Below are 18,296 nucleotides of genomic sequence, written 5' to 3' on the forward strand. Positions count from 1 at the left end.
TTTGGACATGCTTTTAGAAATGTGAAATTCTCTGAAAAGTCTTAGAGATAGAAATGAACAAGTAGAAGAAAGAAATTCAGAGCTCAAAGACAAGGTCTTCAAATTAACCCAATCCAACAAAGACAAAGGAAAAACAATAAGAAAATATGAACAAAGCCTCCAATAAGTTTGGGATTATGTTAAACGACCAAATCGAAGAACAATTGGTGTTCCTGAGGAAGAAGACAATTCTAAAAGCTTGAAAAGGTCGTCGGTAAAGACTGAGTCCTGTCCTCTCACTCTCCTCCCTGGGCAGCATGAGCTTCACCACTCGCTTCACCTTCTCCACCAACTACCGGTCCATGGACTCCCGTCCAGGTGCCCAGCTACAGTGCCACGCTGGTCAGCAGCGTGGCTAGCGTCTGTGCAGGCACCAGGGGCTCTGGTTCCTGCATCTCTGTGTCTCGCTCCACCAGTTTCTGGGGCAGCATGGGGGCCAGGGGCCTGGCTGCAGGGATGGCTGGGACTCTGGCAGGAATGGGAGGCATCCAGAACAAAAAGGAGACCATACAAAGCCTGAATGACTGGCCTGCTACCTGGACAGATTGAGGAACCTGGAGACTGAGAACTAGAAGCTGGAGAGCAAAATCCTGGAGCATCTGGAGAAGAAGGGATCCCAGGTCAGAGACTGGGGCCATTATTCAAGACCATCAAGGACCTGAGGGCTCAGATCCTTGTAGATACTGGCCTACAAGCCCAGATTGCTAGCTCTGGGTTGACTGTGGAGGTAGATGCCCCCAAATCTCAGGACCTCACCAAGATCACAGTAGACATCTCGGTTCAATATGACGAGCTAGCTCGGAAGAACTGAGAGGAGCTGGACAAGTACCGGGCCCAGCAGATTGAGGAGAGCACCACAGTGGTCACCACACAGTCCGCTGAGGTTAGAGCAGCTGAGATGACGCTCACAGAGCTGAGACGTATGGTCCAGTCCTTGGAAATTGACCTGGACTCCATGAGATCAGCTTGGAGAACAGCCTGGGGGAGGTGGAGGCCTGCTACACCCTGCAGATGCAGCAGCTCAATGGGATCCTGCTGCACCTGGAGTCAGGGCTGGCACAGACCTGGGCAGAGGGACAGCACCAGTCCCAGGAGTACAAAGCCCTGCTGAACATCAAGGTCAAGCTGGAGGCTGAGATGGCCACCTACTGTCGCCTGCTGGAAGATGGCGAGGACTTCACGCTTGGTGATGCCCTGGACAGCAGCAACTCCATGCAAACCATCCAAAAGACCACCACCCACCAGATAGTGGATGGCAAAGTGGTATATGAGACCAACGACACTAAAGTTCTGAGACATTAAGCCAGCAGAAGCAGGGGACCCTTTGGGGAGCTGGAGGCCAATAAAAAGTTCAGAGGTCAGAAAAAAAAGCTTGGAAAACATATTTGGGGGAATAATTGAGGAAAATTTCCCTGGCCTTGCTAGAGACCTAGACATGCAAATACAAGAAGCACAAAGAACACCTGGGGAATTCATCACAAAAAGATTTTTGCCTAGGCATATCATCATCAGGTTATCCAAAGTTAAGACAAAGGAAAGAATCTTAAGAGCTGTGAGACAGAAACACCAGGTAACCTATAAAGGAGAACCTATCAGATTAACAGCAGATTTCTCCACAGAAACCCTACAAGCTGGAAGGGAGTGGGGCCCTATCTTCAGCCTCCTCAAACAAAACAATTTTCAGCCAAGAATTTTGTATCCAGCGAAACTAAGCATCATAAATGAAGGAAAGATACAGTCATTTTCAGACAAATACTGAGCGAATTCGCCATTACCAAGCCACCACTACAAGAACTACTAAAAAGAGCTCTAAATCTGTATCAGAACAAAATCTGTTTAGAGCATAAATCACACAGGACCTAAAAAAAAAAAATACAAATTAAAAAGCAAAAACAAGGAAAAAAGTACACAGGCACCAAAGAGCATGATGAATGCAATGGTGCCTCACATTTCAATACTAACATTGGATATAAATGGCCTAAATGCTCCACTTAAAAGATAACAACCGCAGAATAAGAACTCACCAACTATCTGCTGCCTTCAGGGGACACACCTAACAGAAAAGGATTCACATAAACTTACAGGGATGGAAAAAGGCATTTCTTGCAAATGGACACCAAAAGCAAGCAGGGTAGCTATTCTTATATCAGACAAAACAAACTTGAAAGTAACAGCGGTTAATCATTCTCAGCAAACTGACACAAGAACAGAAAATCAAACACCGCATATTCTCACTCATAGGCGGGTGTTGAACAATGAGAACACATGGACACAGGGAGGGGAGTGTCACACACTGGGGTCTATTGAGGGGTGCTAGGTGAGGGAAAGCAGGGGGTGGAGAGGTTGGGGAGGGATAACATGGGGAGAAATGCCAGATATAGGTGACAGGGGGATGGAGGCAGCAAACCACCTTGCCATGTGTGTACCAATGCAATAGTCCTGCATGATCTGCACATGTACCCCAGAACCTAAAGTACAATTTTTTTAAAAAGGCAAAAAATTTGAAAAAAGTAACAGTGGTTAAAAGAGACAAAGAGGGACATTATATAATGGTAAAATTATATAATGGTAAAATTGTCAGACAGGAAAATATCACAATCCTAAACATATGCACCTAACACTGGAGCTCCCAAGTTTATAAAACAATGGCTAATATACCTAAGAAATGAGATAGCAACACAATAATAGTGGGGGAATTCAGTACTCCACTGACAGCTCTAGACAGGTTATCAAGACAGAAAGTCAACAAAGAAACAATGGATTTAAACTGTACCTTGGAACAAATGGACTTAACAGATATAAACAGAACATTTCATCCAACAACGGCAGCATACACATTCTATTCAACAGCGCATGGAACTTCCTCCAAGATAGACCATATGATAGGCCATAAAACAAGCTTCAATAAATTTAAGAAAACTGAAATTATATCAAGCACTCTCTCAGACTACAGTAGAATAAACTGGAAATCAACTCCAAAAAGAACCTTCAAAACCACACAAATACATGGAAATTAAATAACCTGCTCCTGAATGAGCATTGAGTCAAAAATGAAATCAAGATGGAAATTAAAAAATTGTTTGAACTGAATGATAATAATGACACAACCTATCAAAACCTCTAGAATACAGCTAAGGCAATGCTAAGAGGAAAGTTCATAGCCCTAAACACCTACATCAAAAAGTCTGAAAGCACAGACAGACCATCTTAAGGTCACACCTCAAAGAACTAGAGAAATAAGACCAAACCAAACCCAAAGCTAGCAGAAGAAAGGAAATGACCAAGATCAGAGCAGAACTAAACAAAATTGAAACAAAAAAAGAAATACAAAAGATAAATGAAGCAAAAAGCTGGTTCTTTGAAAAGATAAATAAAATTGATAGACCATTAGCAAGATTAACCAAGAAAAGAAGAGAGAAAATCCAAATAACCTGACTGAGAAATAAAACAGAAGATATTACAACAGACACCACTGAAATACAAAAGATCATTCAAGGCTACTATGCACACAAACTAGAAAACCTAGAAGAGATCAATAAATTCCTGGAAAAATACAACCTTCCTTGCTTAAATCAGGAAGAATTAGATACCGTGAACAGACGAATAACAATTAGCCAGATTAAAACAGTAATTTTAAAATTACCAAAAACAAATTCCACAAGCAGACGGATTCACAGCAGAATTCCATCAGACATTCAAAGAATTGGTACCAACTCTTTTGACAGTATTCCACAAAATAGAGAAAGAAGGAACCCTTAATTCATTCTATGAAGCCAGCATCACCCTAATACCAAAACTGGGAAAGGACACAACCAAAAAAGAAAACCACAGACCCATATCCTTGATTAACATAGATGCTAAAATCTTTAGCAAAATACTAGCTAACTGAATCCAACAACATATCAAAAAGATAATCTACCATGACCAAGTGGGTTTCATATCAGAAATGCTGGGATGGTATAACGTACACAAGTTAATAAATGTGATATACCACATAAACAGAATTACAAACAAAAATTACATGATCGTCTCAACAGATGCAGAAAAAGCATTCGACAAAATCCAGCATCCCTTTATGATTAAAACCCTCAGCAAAATCAGCATACAAGGGACACACCTGAATGTAATAAAAGCCATCTATGACAAACCTACAGCCCACATAATGCTGAATGGAGAAAAGTTGAACAGGAACAAGACAAGGATGCCCACTCTCTCTCACCACTGCTCTTCAACATAGTACTGGAAGTCCTAGCCAGAGCAATCAGACATGAGGAAGAAATAAAGGCATCCAAATCAGTAAAGAGGAAGTCAAACTGTCCCTGTTTGCTGACATCATTATTGTTTACCTTGAAAACCCTAAGGACTCCTCCAGAAAGCTCCTAGAACTGATAAAACAATTCAGCAAAGTCTCCAGATACAAGATTAATATACACAAATCAGTAGCTCTTCTGTACACGAGCAGTGACCAAGTGGAGAGTCAAATCAAGAACTCAACTCCTTATACGATAGCTGCAAAAAAAATAAAATACTTAGGAATATGCCTAACAAAGGAGTTGAAAGACCTTTGTGAGGAAAGCTACAAAACACTGCTGAAAGAAATCGTAGATGACACAAACAAATGGAAACACATCCCATGCTCATGGATGAGTAGAATCAATATTGTGAAAATGACCATACTGCCAAAAACAATCTACAAATTCAATGCAACCCTCATCAAAATACCACCATCATTCTTCACAGAGTTAGGAAAAACGATTCCATCAAAAAGTGGGCTATTGACATGAATAGACAATTCTCAAAGAAGATATACAAATGGCCAGTAAACATATGAAAAAATGTTCAACATCACTAATGATTAGGAAAATGCAAATCAAAATCACAATATGATACAACCTTACTCCTGCAAAATTGGCCATAATCAAAGAATCAAAAAACAGTAAACAGGTGCGGTGGCTCACAGCTGTAATCACAGCATTTTGGGAGGCCAAGGTGGGCAGATTACCTGAGGTCAGTTCGAGATTAGCCAAGCCAACATGGTGAAACCTAGTATCTATTAAAAATTTTAAAATTAGCTGGGCATGGTGGCAGGTGCCTATAATCTCAGCTACTCTGGAGGCTGAAGTAGGAAAATAACTGGAACCCAGGAGGAAGAGGTTGCAGTGAGCTGAGATCATGCCACTGTACTACAGCCTGGGCAACAAGAGCAAGACCCCCTCTCAAAAAACCCCAAAAAAACAGATATTGGTATGGATGCAGCAATCAGAACACTTCCACACTGCTGGTGGGAATGTAAACTAGTACAGTCGCTATGGAAAACAGTGTGGATATTCTTTAAAGAACTGAAAGAACTACCATTTGACCCAGCAGTCACACTACTAGGTATCTACTCAGAGGAAAAGAAGTCATTTTTAGGAAAAAATACTTGCACACACATGTTTATAGCAGCACAGTTCACAATTGCAAAATCGTGGAACCAACCCAAATGCCCATCAATCTAGTGGATAAAGAAACTGATATCTATTTATCACAGTGTGTATATATGTGTGTGTGTATATTTATGATGGAATACTACTCATCCATAAAAAGAAGTGATGAATTAATAGCATTTGCAATAACCTCGATGAGACTGGAAACTATTACTATAAGTGAAGTAACTCAGGAGATTGGAGGCTATTATTCTAAGTGAAGTAACTCAGGAATGGAAAACCAAACATTGCATGTTCTCCATGTTATGTGGGAGCTAAGCTATGAGGACACAAATGATACAGTGGACTTTGGGGACTTGAGGGGAAGAGTGAGATGGGGGCAGTGGATAAAGACTGCAAATATGGTGCAGTATATACTGCTTCTGTGATGGGTGCACCAGGATCTCACAAATGACCACTAAGGAACTTACTCATGTAACCAAGTACCACCTGTACTCCAATAACAATGGCCATATGGCTTAAGAAAAAAAAAAAAGAATTGATTGTTGGCATCTGAGCCTATAGTCTCTGCTTCAGTAGGCAATATGCCGAGAGTGTGATATTAATCCTTCCTCGGCTTTTAAATATTAAGTAAACTCCCAAAATAAAATGGAAAGAAAAAAAAGCTGATCCCATAATTTTACTTAAAGGAATCTTATCTAAGGAAATAGTAAGTGATACATATAAAGGTTTATATAAATGATACATGTCACAGCATTATTTATTATGTAAAAATTGGAAGTAAATTTCCAACAGTAAATAAAGCTTTCAATTAGCATATTATAAATCGTGTATTTTGCTGTGTCCATGCACTGTATGTTCTGGGTATTTTGGAATTGGGGAAAAGGCTCATTAAAAACATGGAATGAAGTTATGAAATTAGTATGGTCTTGACTGTGGTTTACATGTTCAGTGAAAATCATCAGTATACATAGAAAAACGTTTGAAGGAAATTTTTTTTTTTTTTGAGACAGTCTCTCGCTCTGTCTCCCAGGCAGGAGTACAGTGTTGCAATCTCGGCTCACTGCAACCTCTGCCTTCCCAGTTTAAGCTGTCCTCTCACCTCAGCCTCCCAATTAGCTAAAATTACTGCTGTATGCCACCACACCCAGCTAATCATTTTGTATTTTTAGTAGAGATGGGGTTTCACCATGTTGGCCAGACTGGTTTCAAACTCCAGACCTCAAGTGATCCCCCTGCCTCAGCCTCCCAAAGTGCTAGGATTATAGGCGTGAGCCACCACACCTGGCCAAATATATCCAGATATTAAAGTTTATTTCTAAATGGTATGATTATGGGTGATTTTTATTTCTTCATTCTCCCCACTAGACAAAGACCTTTCTAAAAATATGTTCCTAGGTCTCAGCCAGAGCCTGGCACATAGTTAATTGAATTGATAGTATGCAGTACTTTCTAACTGAGCTTCTATTAGACAGTAAGCACTGTGCTGGGCCTGATTACACACAAAAATTTTAAGAAATGATTCCTATCTTCAGGAAACAAAGAATTTTGAACAGAGCTTTGAATAGAGCTTCCCGTAATGATGGAAATGTTTTAATCTGCACTATCCAGTTCAGTACCCACTCACCACGTGTGGCTATTTAGCTCTTGTGGCTATTTGGTATTTAGGAACCAAGCTTCTTTTTTTTTTTTTTTGAGACGGAGTTTCGCTTTTACTACCCAGGCTGGAGTGCAATGGCTCTATCTCGGCTCACTGCAACCTCCGCCTCCTGGGTTCAGGCAATTCTCCTGCCTCAGCCTCCTGAGTAGCTGGGATTACAGGCACACGCCACCATGCCCAGCTAATTTTTTGTATTTTTAGTAGAGACGGGGTTTCACCATGTTGACCAGCATGGTCTCGATCTCTTGACCTCGTGATCCACCCACCTCGGCCTCCCAAAGTGCTGGGATTACAGGCTTGAGCCACTGCGCCCGGCCAGAACCAAGCTTCTTAATTAAATTAAATTAAATCTAAAATTAGTGGCATGTAGCTAGTAGCTCTAGTATTGGACTGCATGCTCTACACTTTCTTACTGTTGGGCAGTGGTAGGATTTGAAAACTTTTCTCCTTAGTTTTATTATTAAAAAAAAAAAAAAAAACGGAAGTTCTTTTCTACCCAAATAGAATTTCTTCTAGCAGTATTGGGTAGGGATTGGCCTGTGGGCTTTAGGTTCAGCAGACCTAAGATTTGAACCCAGTTACTCACCACTCTGTGGATAAATGACTCATTTTCTTTGGGAATAATAATAATAGCAACTGCTTCAAAATGTTATAGAGAATCTCTTTGGCTCATATAAAACAACCATTTATGCTCAATTCATAGAAGTCCTCAAAATATTGTTTTGATGCTATAGAATTTTGTTTTAGTTAAAGTTAGGAAATGCTAGGAAAATGAAATATCCTTTCCCAAAAGGTAATTATTTGTTGGATAAAAGATAATCTTTTTTCACTTTTCAGACCCCACAATAGTGTGCCCACTAATAAACTCAAGCATTTTACTCTTCCAGTTTTCCTTTCTACATATGAAAGTTTCTTTTACAATTACAAAAATATGAAATTATAGGTCATTAACAGAAACTAAAATGCAAAGAAACTGAAAGTTATTCAAGTAGAAGCCTTTCTCAATTGAAAATCGGATATTAAAGTATTTTCTCCCAACTTGTAATGCAATTCAATTACATGATAAATACCACAAAATACAACTGGTTTGTCTTTCATCTGGAAATACATGTATTGCATATGTTTGTCATTTATCCAAAATATTTCTATCTTTTTTTTTTGAGACAGAGTCCCACTTTATCACCCTGGCTGGAGTGCAGTGGCGCCATCTCGGTTCACTACAACCTCCACCTACCAAGTTCAAGTGATTCTTGTGCCTCAGCCTTTCAAATAACTGGGAGTATAGGCACATGCCACCAAACCTAGCTAATGTTTGTATTTTTAGTAGAGATGGGGTTTCACCATGTTGGCCAGACTGGTTTCAAACTCCTGACCTCAGATGATCCACCTGCCTCATCCTCCCAAAGTGCTGGGATTACAATCATGAGCCACTGCGCCCAGCAAAATATTTCTTTTTTAATGGTATTCATTTGATATTTTAAGACCACATAATATGGAAAATACACTTATAGTACTAGGCGACAATATCCCTTTACACAGCTATATGTGCTAGATTTTTTTTTTTTTAGTTTATAAGGTGAAAATAAAAGATTTCACAGAAATACACCATAAAGTTAAGGGGTTTTTAACAAATCAGCCTTGACTCGTTTTAATATTTTATTTCTACCTTTTTATTCTAGAGAACTTATATTATTTAATATCGCACAACTAGTAAGTGACTAAACTGTGATTAGACCTCAGCACCTGACCAACCTCACTTTAAATCCCATAATTTTAACCACCACAATATTTAATAATATTTATAATCTCTGCAAGATTGCACTTCTGATAAGTACTCTGATTAGTGAAATTAAAGGGTCTCAGAAAATAAAGCCTTAGTGAAAAACATAAAAGTGTATTAAATATATATGTATGTTTAAAAAGACATAAGCCAAATTTGTAGATGGTGTCTGTCTACAAAAGCAAATCAATGTTCAGTATTTAAAACTTTTTTCATATACTTTCTTCAGGAAAATGCTGCGGAGTCATAATCTGTTGCAGGTGGTTCACCCACACATCCTATTTTATTGCCTTTAGCTTGTTACAAACCAAATTGATTTTATAACCTCCAAAAAACTGCAACTTGCAGTTTGCAATAGACCTGTCCACTTGTTCTCTGGATGAAGGTGGCTAGTAATTATTATGCTCTTTGTTTAAAGGTCTTATATGGAAAAACACCTTTCTAAGAAATGGTATGGTTCTAAAGTTTCTGGTTGATAAAAGTAAGGCTTGAGGGAATTTCTTAACATCGTGTGCCTCTATTAAACTGAAGCCTTGAGAAGACAGGGGTTATTCATGTATCATTGTGTCACCAGTGCCTCTCTCATAATGAATCCTCAGTAAATACTTGATGAATAAATGGTTTGATTGAGAATAATATAGTACCATTGTTTGAGTCTTTTGTTTTGGGGGGGGATTCTGGAAAGTATTTCTAAGACAATTCTTATTTATAATTAATTTATAGAGAAATAATTTCATGACGGAAAAGATAATGGACTTTTTTGGGCTTTTACTCCAATATTCTCATTAACTGTTAACTTGGGGATGATTTATTTTTGCTTTATTATTAATTGGCAAAGGATCCCAAAACATTGACTTTATATATTTGGTCTCTGTTTAAGCAAAATTATAATATAGTATTATCGTGCAGTTAATTTTTGTATTATCATTCAGTTAATCTATTATTCAAAGGAAGGAAAATTTTACTGCAAGAACTTGACATTTAATGGATTCATAAAACTAATTGGCTTATTTTATGTTTCCATGTTTAAACTGAAATGTTCATGTATTGATTTTTACGAAAAAATATATTTAATATTATAGTATTCCATGGGTCCAATAGTCAAGTTCTCTTTGGCTTTTCAGAAACAGTAATAGGTTTACTTATAACAACCACTTAGACAAATCCACAGAAACAGAAAATTCTCTAATATGGGGTACCAGAGGTATTGGGATATATCCCACATCAGTAGTTTCTCAGGACCTCTCTTTCATGTTATGAAGAGATTTTTAAAATTTTATCTCATAATACTTTTTAAATCTCTTCTTAAAATAATACATAATAAAATATCCCATCTTCAACATTTTGATTCCTTATCTCTAATCATTTCTCCAGTTTTTCTTTATGTGGTGTTTTTGCTGGGAGAAGTGGGGTACAAATGAAAAAGTATCATCTCTGCAGTGGGAATAGTCATTTAACACTGCCTTTACTGATGCTCTCTTTCGACAGTGAAATTGGTATCAGCAACGAGATTCTTAATAAATTACATCCCAATGTAATGAAATCCATGTAAGCCCCAGATAACACAGTCCCAACAAACAAGAATAAAGAAGAAATAATGCTAAAACACATAGTTTGTTTACTCTGACCCAACCCGAGCCACTGGACATCACCGTAAAAATGTTGTCCCATTTTATTCCTTCTCCACTCTCCAAAGGAATTTATGTGGAGAGTGAGGGATAATGTTTTGTTTACTTTGGGGGAAAGTTTTGCTGAAAATTGAAGGAATGACCTGAAGTGAGTTAAGGAAAATTACATTGTAATTTCTGCTCATTAAGAACTATAAATAGGTCCTTTTCCCTTTTTTCACATCACAAAAAACATATACCTTTTTTTTTTGGCTTGAGACAGTTTTGCTCTTTCACCCAGGCTGGAGTGCAGTGGAGTAACCTTGGCTCACTGCAACCTCCACCTCCTGGGTTCAAGAGATTCTTCTGCCCCAGCCTCCCCACTAGCTGGGACCACAGGCATCTGCCATCACACTCCGACTAATTTTTGTATTTTTAGTAGAGATAGGGTTTCACCATGTTGGCCAGGCTGGTCTCCCAGCCCATAATCATACACATTTTTTTTTTAAGTATATGCGCTGCCAAAGCGAGCACAGTCAAACACATTTTTTAAGGTGATCTTTATGTCATTAGAGAAAATAGTTGTCTTTAAAAGTGTTTAATTGTAGAGAATTCATGATAATTACTATTAGTGGAACTCTTTGTATGAACTGTTTCATACAGAATTGTCATATAATTATATTTCTTACAGTAGCAATAGTACTTTTCAATACTTACTATATTCTACGTACTCAGCTAAGCACTGTAAATTTATCATCTCATTTAATTCTTTCAACAATGTTTTAAGGTAGGCCTATAAAGAATAAGTAATTACCTAAGATCACAGCTAATAAGTGTCAAAACCATATTGAAATCCAAATCTTTCTGTCTCCAAACCATATTCTTCACTGTAGTAGTCTGTTGCCTCTTAGGAAACAGTATATTACTTATGCTGTGTTAGGAAGCAGATGTAATCCACTCTATAATTTAGTCTGTAATAGTAAGGAAATATTCTAGATAATTGGAATTTAAGCATCAAAACATTTCTTTACCACTAGAGGCATCTCTTTTTTTAATTCATTGTTGTCATCATGGAGTTTCCTTCAATGAATTATCATTGGAGTGTAGGATTTTTTGCTTGTATACAAAATCACTCCAATTTCCATGCCTTTTGCATCTCAGTTTTACTGTGTTTTAATACTTACTTTCTTCAAAAAGGCATTTTCTGATACTGCCTCAAGCAGCACTTCACATTTACCTTTTGATTTGCTGCTTTAAATTTATGACTGTTCAGAAAACCAGAAATGTTATTAAGATCATAGTAAGAGTAGATTCAGTAAGCTCTGATGGAAAATTGAAGGACTTATTGTCAGTTTATCGTTTTTACAAACAGCTTTGTAAGCCTCTCTCAAATAGCTTTGATTGCCAGATAAATGACCTCTATGTAAATATGACATTGTATTTTTTTAATTCTAACAAGCAAATGCTAATATTACTCCTGTAATTATTCCTAATTTTAAATTTGTTTTTTATTCAGCTTATAAAATAAGGACAAGGTACTTCATAATTTTCAGTTAAAAGCAATTGAATTATTTACCTTAGAGATAAATAAATAAGTTTAATTTCCTCATTAGTCATCTTAATTGAGCTACTTTCTCTTAATATTTAAATAATAAAAAGAAGAAAAAGCCTTATATATGCCTTTGCATCATGTTTTTGTCTTAACTGTGCACCTATTAATTCTGCCTTTGTAATTGTTCTCTTTCATTATTAGGTTTTAACCAAAGAATTTTATGGTCTCCAGGCCTCTTCTGAAAAACGCATTACTGAACTTCAGGCACAGAACTCAGAGCATCAAGCAAGGCTAGACATTTATGAGAAATTGGAAAAAGAACTTGATGAAATAATAATGCAGACTGCAGAAAGTAAGTCTCCTACACACACATGCACAATGTTTTTTTTCTGGCAACAAAAGAAGCCTGACATTATTTCTAAAACCACCTTGTGACCAGGCACAGTGGCTTATGCCTGTAATTGTAGCATTTTGGGAGGCCAAGGTGGGCGAATCACTTGAGATCAGGAGTTCAAGACCAGCCTGGCCAGCATGATGAAACCCCGTCTCTACTAAAAATACAAAAAAAAAAAAAAAAAAAAAAGCTAGGTGTAATGTCGGTGCCACTAATCCCAACTACTCCAGAAGCTGAGGCAGGAGAATTGCTTGAACCTGGGAGGCAGAGGTTGCATTGAGCCTAAATCATTGCCACTGCACTCCAGCCCAGGCAACAGAGCAAGACTCTGTCTCAAAAAGAAAAAGAATAAAACTACGTTGGTATATTTTGTTAAAATATAATTGGTTACCATTTCTAAATTAAATTCTATATTTCAAATATTAGTTCATCTCTTCATCACAGAAATCGAAGTCAAAAAAGGAACAGGCTAAATATGATAGCTTTTATCTTTTTTATTTTTTATCTAATTCACTTACTCCAGAATTATTAGGTATTTACATCTGTCAGGAACTGGGGATTAGGAGTTCATGGAAATAATTCCTGCCTCAAGGGGTTTCTAGTCTAATCTACTGGGAGAGATGAACATAATAACAAATAATTAGAGTCGCAAGGTAAATGCTATAAGCATCATTTAGTATCAGTGGAAATACAAAAGAGATCATTATTAATTAATCCCAACTTGGAGGCGAGGAATATCTAAGAGGGGAGATGACACTGGAATGAGTCTTATTTTTGAGGGGGAGTGGGGATGGACTTTTGCTCTTTTTGCCCAGGCTGGAGTTCAGTGACAGTATCTTGGGCTCACCACAACCTCCGCCTCCCGGGTTCAAGCGATTCTCCTGCCTCACCCTTCCAAGTAGTTGGGATTACAGGCATTCACCACCACACCCAGCTAATTTTGTATTTTTAGTAGAGATGGGGTTTCTCCATGTTGGTCAGGCTGATCTCGAGCTTCGGACTTCAGGTGATCCACTCGTCTCACCCTACAATGCTGGGATTGCAGGCATGAACCACTGTTCCCAGCCTTAGAATGAGTCTTGAAGTACAAATAGAAATTCATTTGATGTCTTGTGTTATAACCTTTGATCTTTAATTTCTATCTTCCTTTTTTTCTTTTTTCTCTCTTGTTATGTTATCTTCCTGTCTTATCCCTAACATTAATAAATATTTTAAATTAACATTTCGCCATTGGCTCTGATGTTTGCTACAGTCATTTTTTGTGTTCAAAAGTTATATAACCATGGCATTCTTATAAAAATGGGTTTAAACTTCAGTTGAGGTTGAATTTGAATCTAGGTAGGGTTCTAATTATTTTAGGTACATTTTCACGTAAGGACTATATTTTATTTGTAGGGCAATGTAAGAAAAACTTTTATTTCTTTCCTATCATTGTGTTATTTCCCATTTCTAAGGTCAGTGTTCGATGACTGCAATACCTTTTAAATTTATCTTCAGTTTCTTCACTGGAGTCAAAGTAATCTTTGTAAAATTCAAATTTTCCTTTCATATGCCTGCTTTAATGACTTTTATTGTCTTCATTAAGACAATAAAGTCAAATTTTTTACATGAATTTTTAGATTAGACTCATGTTTATCTTTCTACTTTTCATATCTTGCCATTCCCCTCCATGTCTTTTATTGTTTTGAAAGTTTCATACTCTTTCTCCATAACTTTGCATATGTCCTTTTGTCTAAACAAATTAGGAATAGAAGGGAACTTCCTCAATCTGAAAAAGGGCATTTATAAAAACCAACAGCTAAAAATTGTACTTGATGGTGAAATATTGAGTACTTTTCCCATAAAGGGGGAGAGTAAGAGAAGGATTCGTATTTTCATGATTTATATGACTTTTATTAAGCACTGTATTTGAATTCCTAACCTGTGAGATAGGATAAGAGAAGATATAAAATACATAAAAATCAGAAAGGAATAATAATGTATTTTCAGATTAGAAAACAAACACTAAAACTGATAAGTGAATATAACAGGACATAAAGTCATTACCCAAAATATACTAGAAGTGAACAATTAGAGAAGTAAGTAGCATCAAAAAACACAAAATACTTAGGAATAAATTTAAGCCAAAAAACCCTAGAGAACATTGCTAAGATAAATTAAAGGAACCCCCCCTTCCAAAAATCACAAAATATATTGTGAATTCTGTCAGTTCAGTGTTCTTTCAGTCATAATGGCAGCAGGCTTTTTTGCATTTCATTCATATGGAATGCAAAGGACTAGAATATCCAAAGCAATCTTGGAAAAAACTTAAAGCCTTTTGTGGTGGTGCACTCCTATAGTCCCAGCTACTCAGGGGGCTGAGGCAGGAGGATTGCTTGAGCTTAGACGTTAAAGCCTGTTGGGTACTATGATCATGCCTGTGAATACCCACTGGACTCCAGCCTGGGCAACATAGTGTGACCTTCTCTTCCCCACAAAAAAAGAACAAATTGAAAGATTTGCATTACCTGTTTTCAAGACTTACTGTAAAGCTTCAGTATCAGGCTAATATAGTACTGGCTTAAGAAAAGACAAATACAGAAATGAAACAGACTAGAAAACCCAGAAATAGATCCATACTTAAATAGCAATTTCATTTTTAACAAAGGCAACAAAGCAAACAAATGGAGAAAGGAAAGTTTGTTTAGTAAATGGTGCTAAAAAATAGGACATCTTTATGGAAATAAAATTCCACATACCAGTATAAATCTGAGATGATACCTAAATGGAATAGCTAAAACTATAAATATGTAACAAAAAATATGTGGGTATCTTTGCAACTTGGGGTACTTAAGACTTTTTTTGACATAGCCCTTGAAAGTAATTACCATAAAAGAAAAACTGATAAAGTAGATGTCATCAAAATTTCAAATTTCCATTCTTCAAAAGACACCATTAAGAAACAGCCAAGCCACAGACTCAAATAACCACAATTTTATATCTGACAAAGAAATGGTATCCAAAATAAGAAAACAGTTCCCTTGCTTACCCAAGAGAGAAAAAAGCATATGCACCTAAAAAGATTTCCACTAGAATGTTCATAGGAAATTTATTTGTAACAGCCAAAAACTGACAACAGCCCAGGTGTTTATCTCAAAGGAAAATAGCTAATCAAACCATTATGCATTCATGCAGTAGAATGAATTTTCTCCTCACTTAAAAGAAACAATTGACTTACCAACATGGAGGAATCTGAAAAACATACCGAGTGTAAGAAGCCTTTCTGGAAAAAGTTCATACTATATGATTAAATTGATATAAAGTTCTTGAAGAGGCAGAAGTAATCTATGATGAAAAAAATCAAGGGGTAGGGGATAAAAAAAATATTTTAAGTATTTTAAAAAGAAAATCACAACTGTAGTTGTCTCTAAAAGATGATTGTCACCAAGAATTAACTGAGAAAAGTGACATGATGGAACTTTGCAGGGTGTTCAAATGTTCTGTATATGTTGATAAGGTTTGTGCAACATGTGTGTATACATTTCAAAACTTGTTGAATGATAGACTTAAATAAAATTTATACATGATGACAGTTACAAATCTTATTTTTTAGAAAAGAACTGAATAAATACTGAACTATAATTGATGATTTGCATGTTAAACTGTTGAGGAGTTAAGTGTGCAAATGTCTGAAACTTTCTTTGAAATGCATTAAAAAAAAAACAGATTCATGGAAACAGGGATGGATATGTGTGTAATAAACACATAGTACAATGTTTGATTTAGTATCCAGATGTCAGAGCCAGGCACAGTGGCTCACACCTTTAACCCCAAAACTTTGGGAGGCCAAGGCAGGATGATTGCTTCAGCCCAGAAGTTTAAGGCAAGCCCGGACAACATGGCAAGACCCCCTCTCTAGAAAAAATTTAAAAATGAACCAGGCATGGTGGTGCCAGCTACATCAGAGGGTGAGACGGGAGGATCACCTGAGCCCTGAGCATTAAGGCTGCAGTGACCGTGTTCATGCCACTGCACTCCAGCCTGGGCAACATATTGAGACCTTGTCTAAAAAAAAAAATTCCAGATGTTGAGTATAGGGATGTATACTGTACAGGTTTTTCAGTGTGCCCATTTGTATAAATGTTTTCTTAAAAGCTTCAGAAAAAATACAGAAATTAATTTTTGTTCTACTGTCTAAACCAACTTCAAATAAAATAGACATACTGTAAGATCAATAACTTTCAGTTCTCTGTCCATTCACATTGGAAACTAGAATACATCTTATCCTTATTTAATGAATACTTACTGATTAACCAAAATTTGAAAGAAATGAGCACAGACTTTTTTATTACTACATTGTGTACAATTTTCAAAGGCTTGCCATTTAATTGAGAATTTCAACTGACATGAAGACTGTTAGGCTTCATTTATTAAGGTGTAACCACAGCAAATTATCCTATTTATACTTGTATTGCTTTCTGTAATCAAATAAGTATTATTTGGATATTTGAGGAATTTAGCTTTCAAATATTGCAAGTTGTTGAAAGTACATGTATTGCACAAAAACTAAATAAACTCAAATTAGAAAAAAAAAAGAAAACCTACATTTCTAGTTGTTAAATTCAGTTACCTGCTACACATCCTCATCCTACTTATAACCTCCACTAGGCATTTGTCTAATTTCTCAGAACTCTCTTCTCTTTGCTTCTTGAATCATCTGCCTTTGCTTGTTTATTTTCTGGATAATCTTATCCCTTTCCACAACTTCAATTACTATCAATAGGCTAAATTTCTATAGTTAGAGACAGGGTGTCACTCTGTTGCCCAGGCTAGAGCACAGTGGTGCGATCATAGCTCACTGCAGTCTCAAACTCCTGGGCTCAAGTGATCCTCCTACCTCAGCCTCCCAGGTATCTGGGACTACAGGCACATTCCATTGTGCCTAATTACTTTTTGTAGAGACAGGGTCCCACTGTGTTGCCCAGACTGGTCCCAAACTCCTGGCCTCAAGGAATCCTCCTGCCTTGGCCTCCCATAATGCTAGGATTATAGGTATGAGCCACCATGCACAGCTGAAAATTTAACATTATTTGCATTTCCTCTTTCTTCCCTGAAACTTACTAATTTTCCTGTACAAGTTGCTCACTGTATTAGCAGATTCTGCATCTCAGATTTAATCAACTATGGATTGAAAATATTGGGGAGAAAACAATAACAATTTAAAAAGTACATCTTTTTAAATATAGTATAACAGCTATATATATAGTATGTACATTGTGTTAGGTATTACAAGTGATCCAGACATGTTTAAAATGTATGGGAAGGTGTACATATGTTATATACAGATACACACCATTTTATATACAGGCTTAATCATCTGTGGAGTTTGGTATCCTCAGAGTTCCTGGAACCAGTGCCCCAGGGATACCAAAGGACGACCGACTGTGTTTTTCTTCTGTTAGTAAACTTTAATCACTCTACTAGCTTTCGTCAACCTTTATTCCTCCTTCATTCTATCTAGAGTGCCTCATCTCACTCCCACACCTGCTCAATTGTCTAGAATCCAAGTTCTTTTCTCCACTGCTGTTATGGACTAGGTCTCAACTGTTATTATTATAACTTGTTAGGAATTCTCTGGGCCACTATTCTAAGCCATCCTCTTTCCCATTATTGGAATTTTTAAAATAATGTCTGCATCAATAACAAAAATCAATTGGTCATGCCACCACCTTGTATTATAGTTTCTTGTTGACTGTAGAATAAAATCCAGACTACTTAGCCTGGCAAACAAGACTTTAGTATCATTCACTGTTGAAACTAAGTCTACCTTTCTGCTACCACCGTTCTCCAGACCAAATT

The 18,296-nt window shown here is 37.0% G+C and overlaps 1 protein-coding gene across 4 annotated transcripts in view; it reads left to right on the plus strand.

Annotated features, from left to right (window-relative positions):
- PIBF1 (progesterone immunomodulatory binding factor 1) overlaps positions 1–18,296 on the plus strand; it is a 233,138-nt gene that overhangs the window by 111,166 nt on the left and 103,676 nt on the right. For 3 of the 4 annotated variants that reach the window (XM_012442862.3, XM_012442863.3, XM_012442866.2), the window contains exon 12: positions 12,266–12,416. In XM_012442862.3, the coding sequence (XP_012298285.1) occupies positions 12,266–12,416 (151 nt within the window). The remainder of the gene's footprint in view (positions 1–12,265; positions 12,417–18,296) is intronic. The other variant, XM_012442864.2, reaches the window with a different exon arrangement.

Source organism: Aotus nancymaae, unplaced genomic scaffold (assembly GCF_030222135.1).
Source record: "Aotus nancymaae isolate 86718 unplaced genomic scaffold, 86718_ANA_hifiasm-v0.15.2.pri h1tg000088l, whole genome shotgun sequence".
Taxonomy (NCBI): Eukaryota; Metazoa; Chordata; class Mammalia; order Primates; family Aotidae; genus Aotus; species Aotus nancymaae.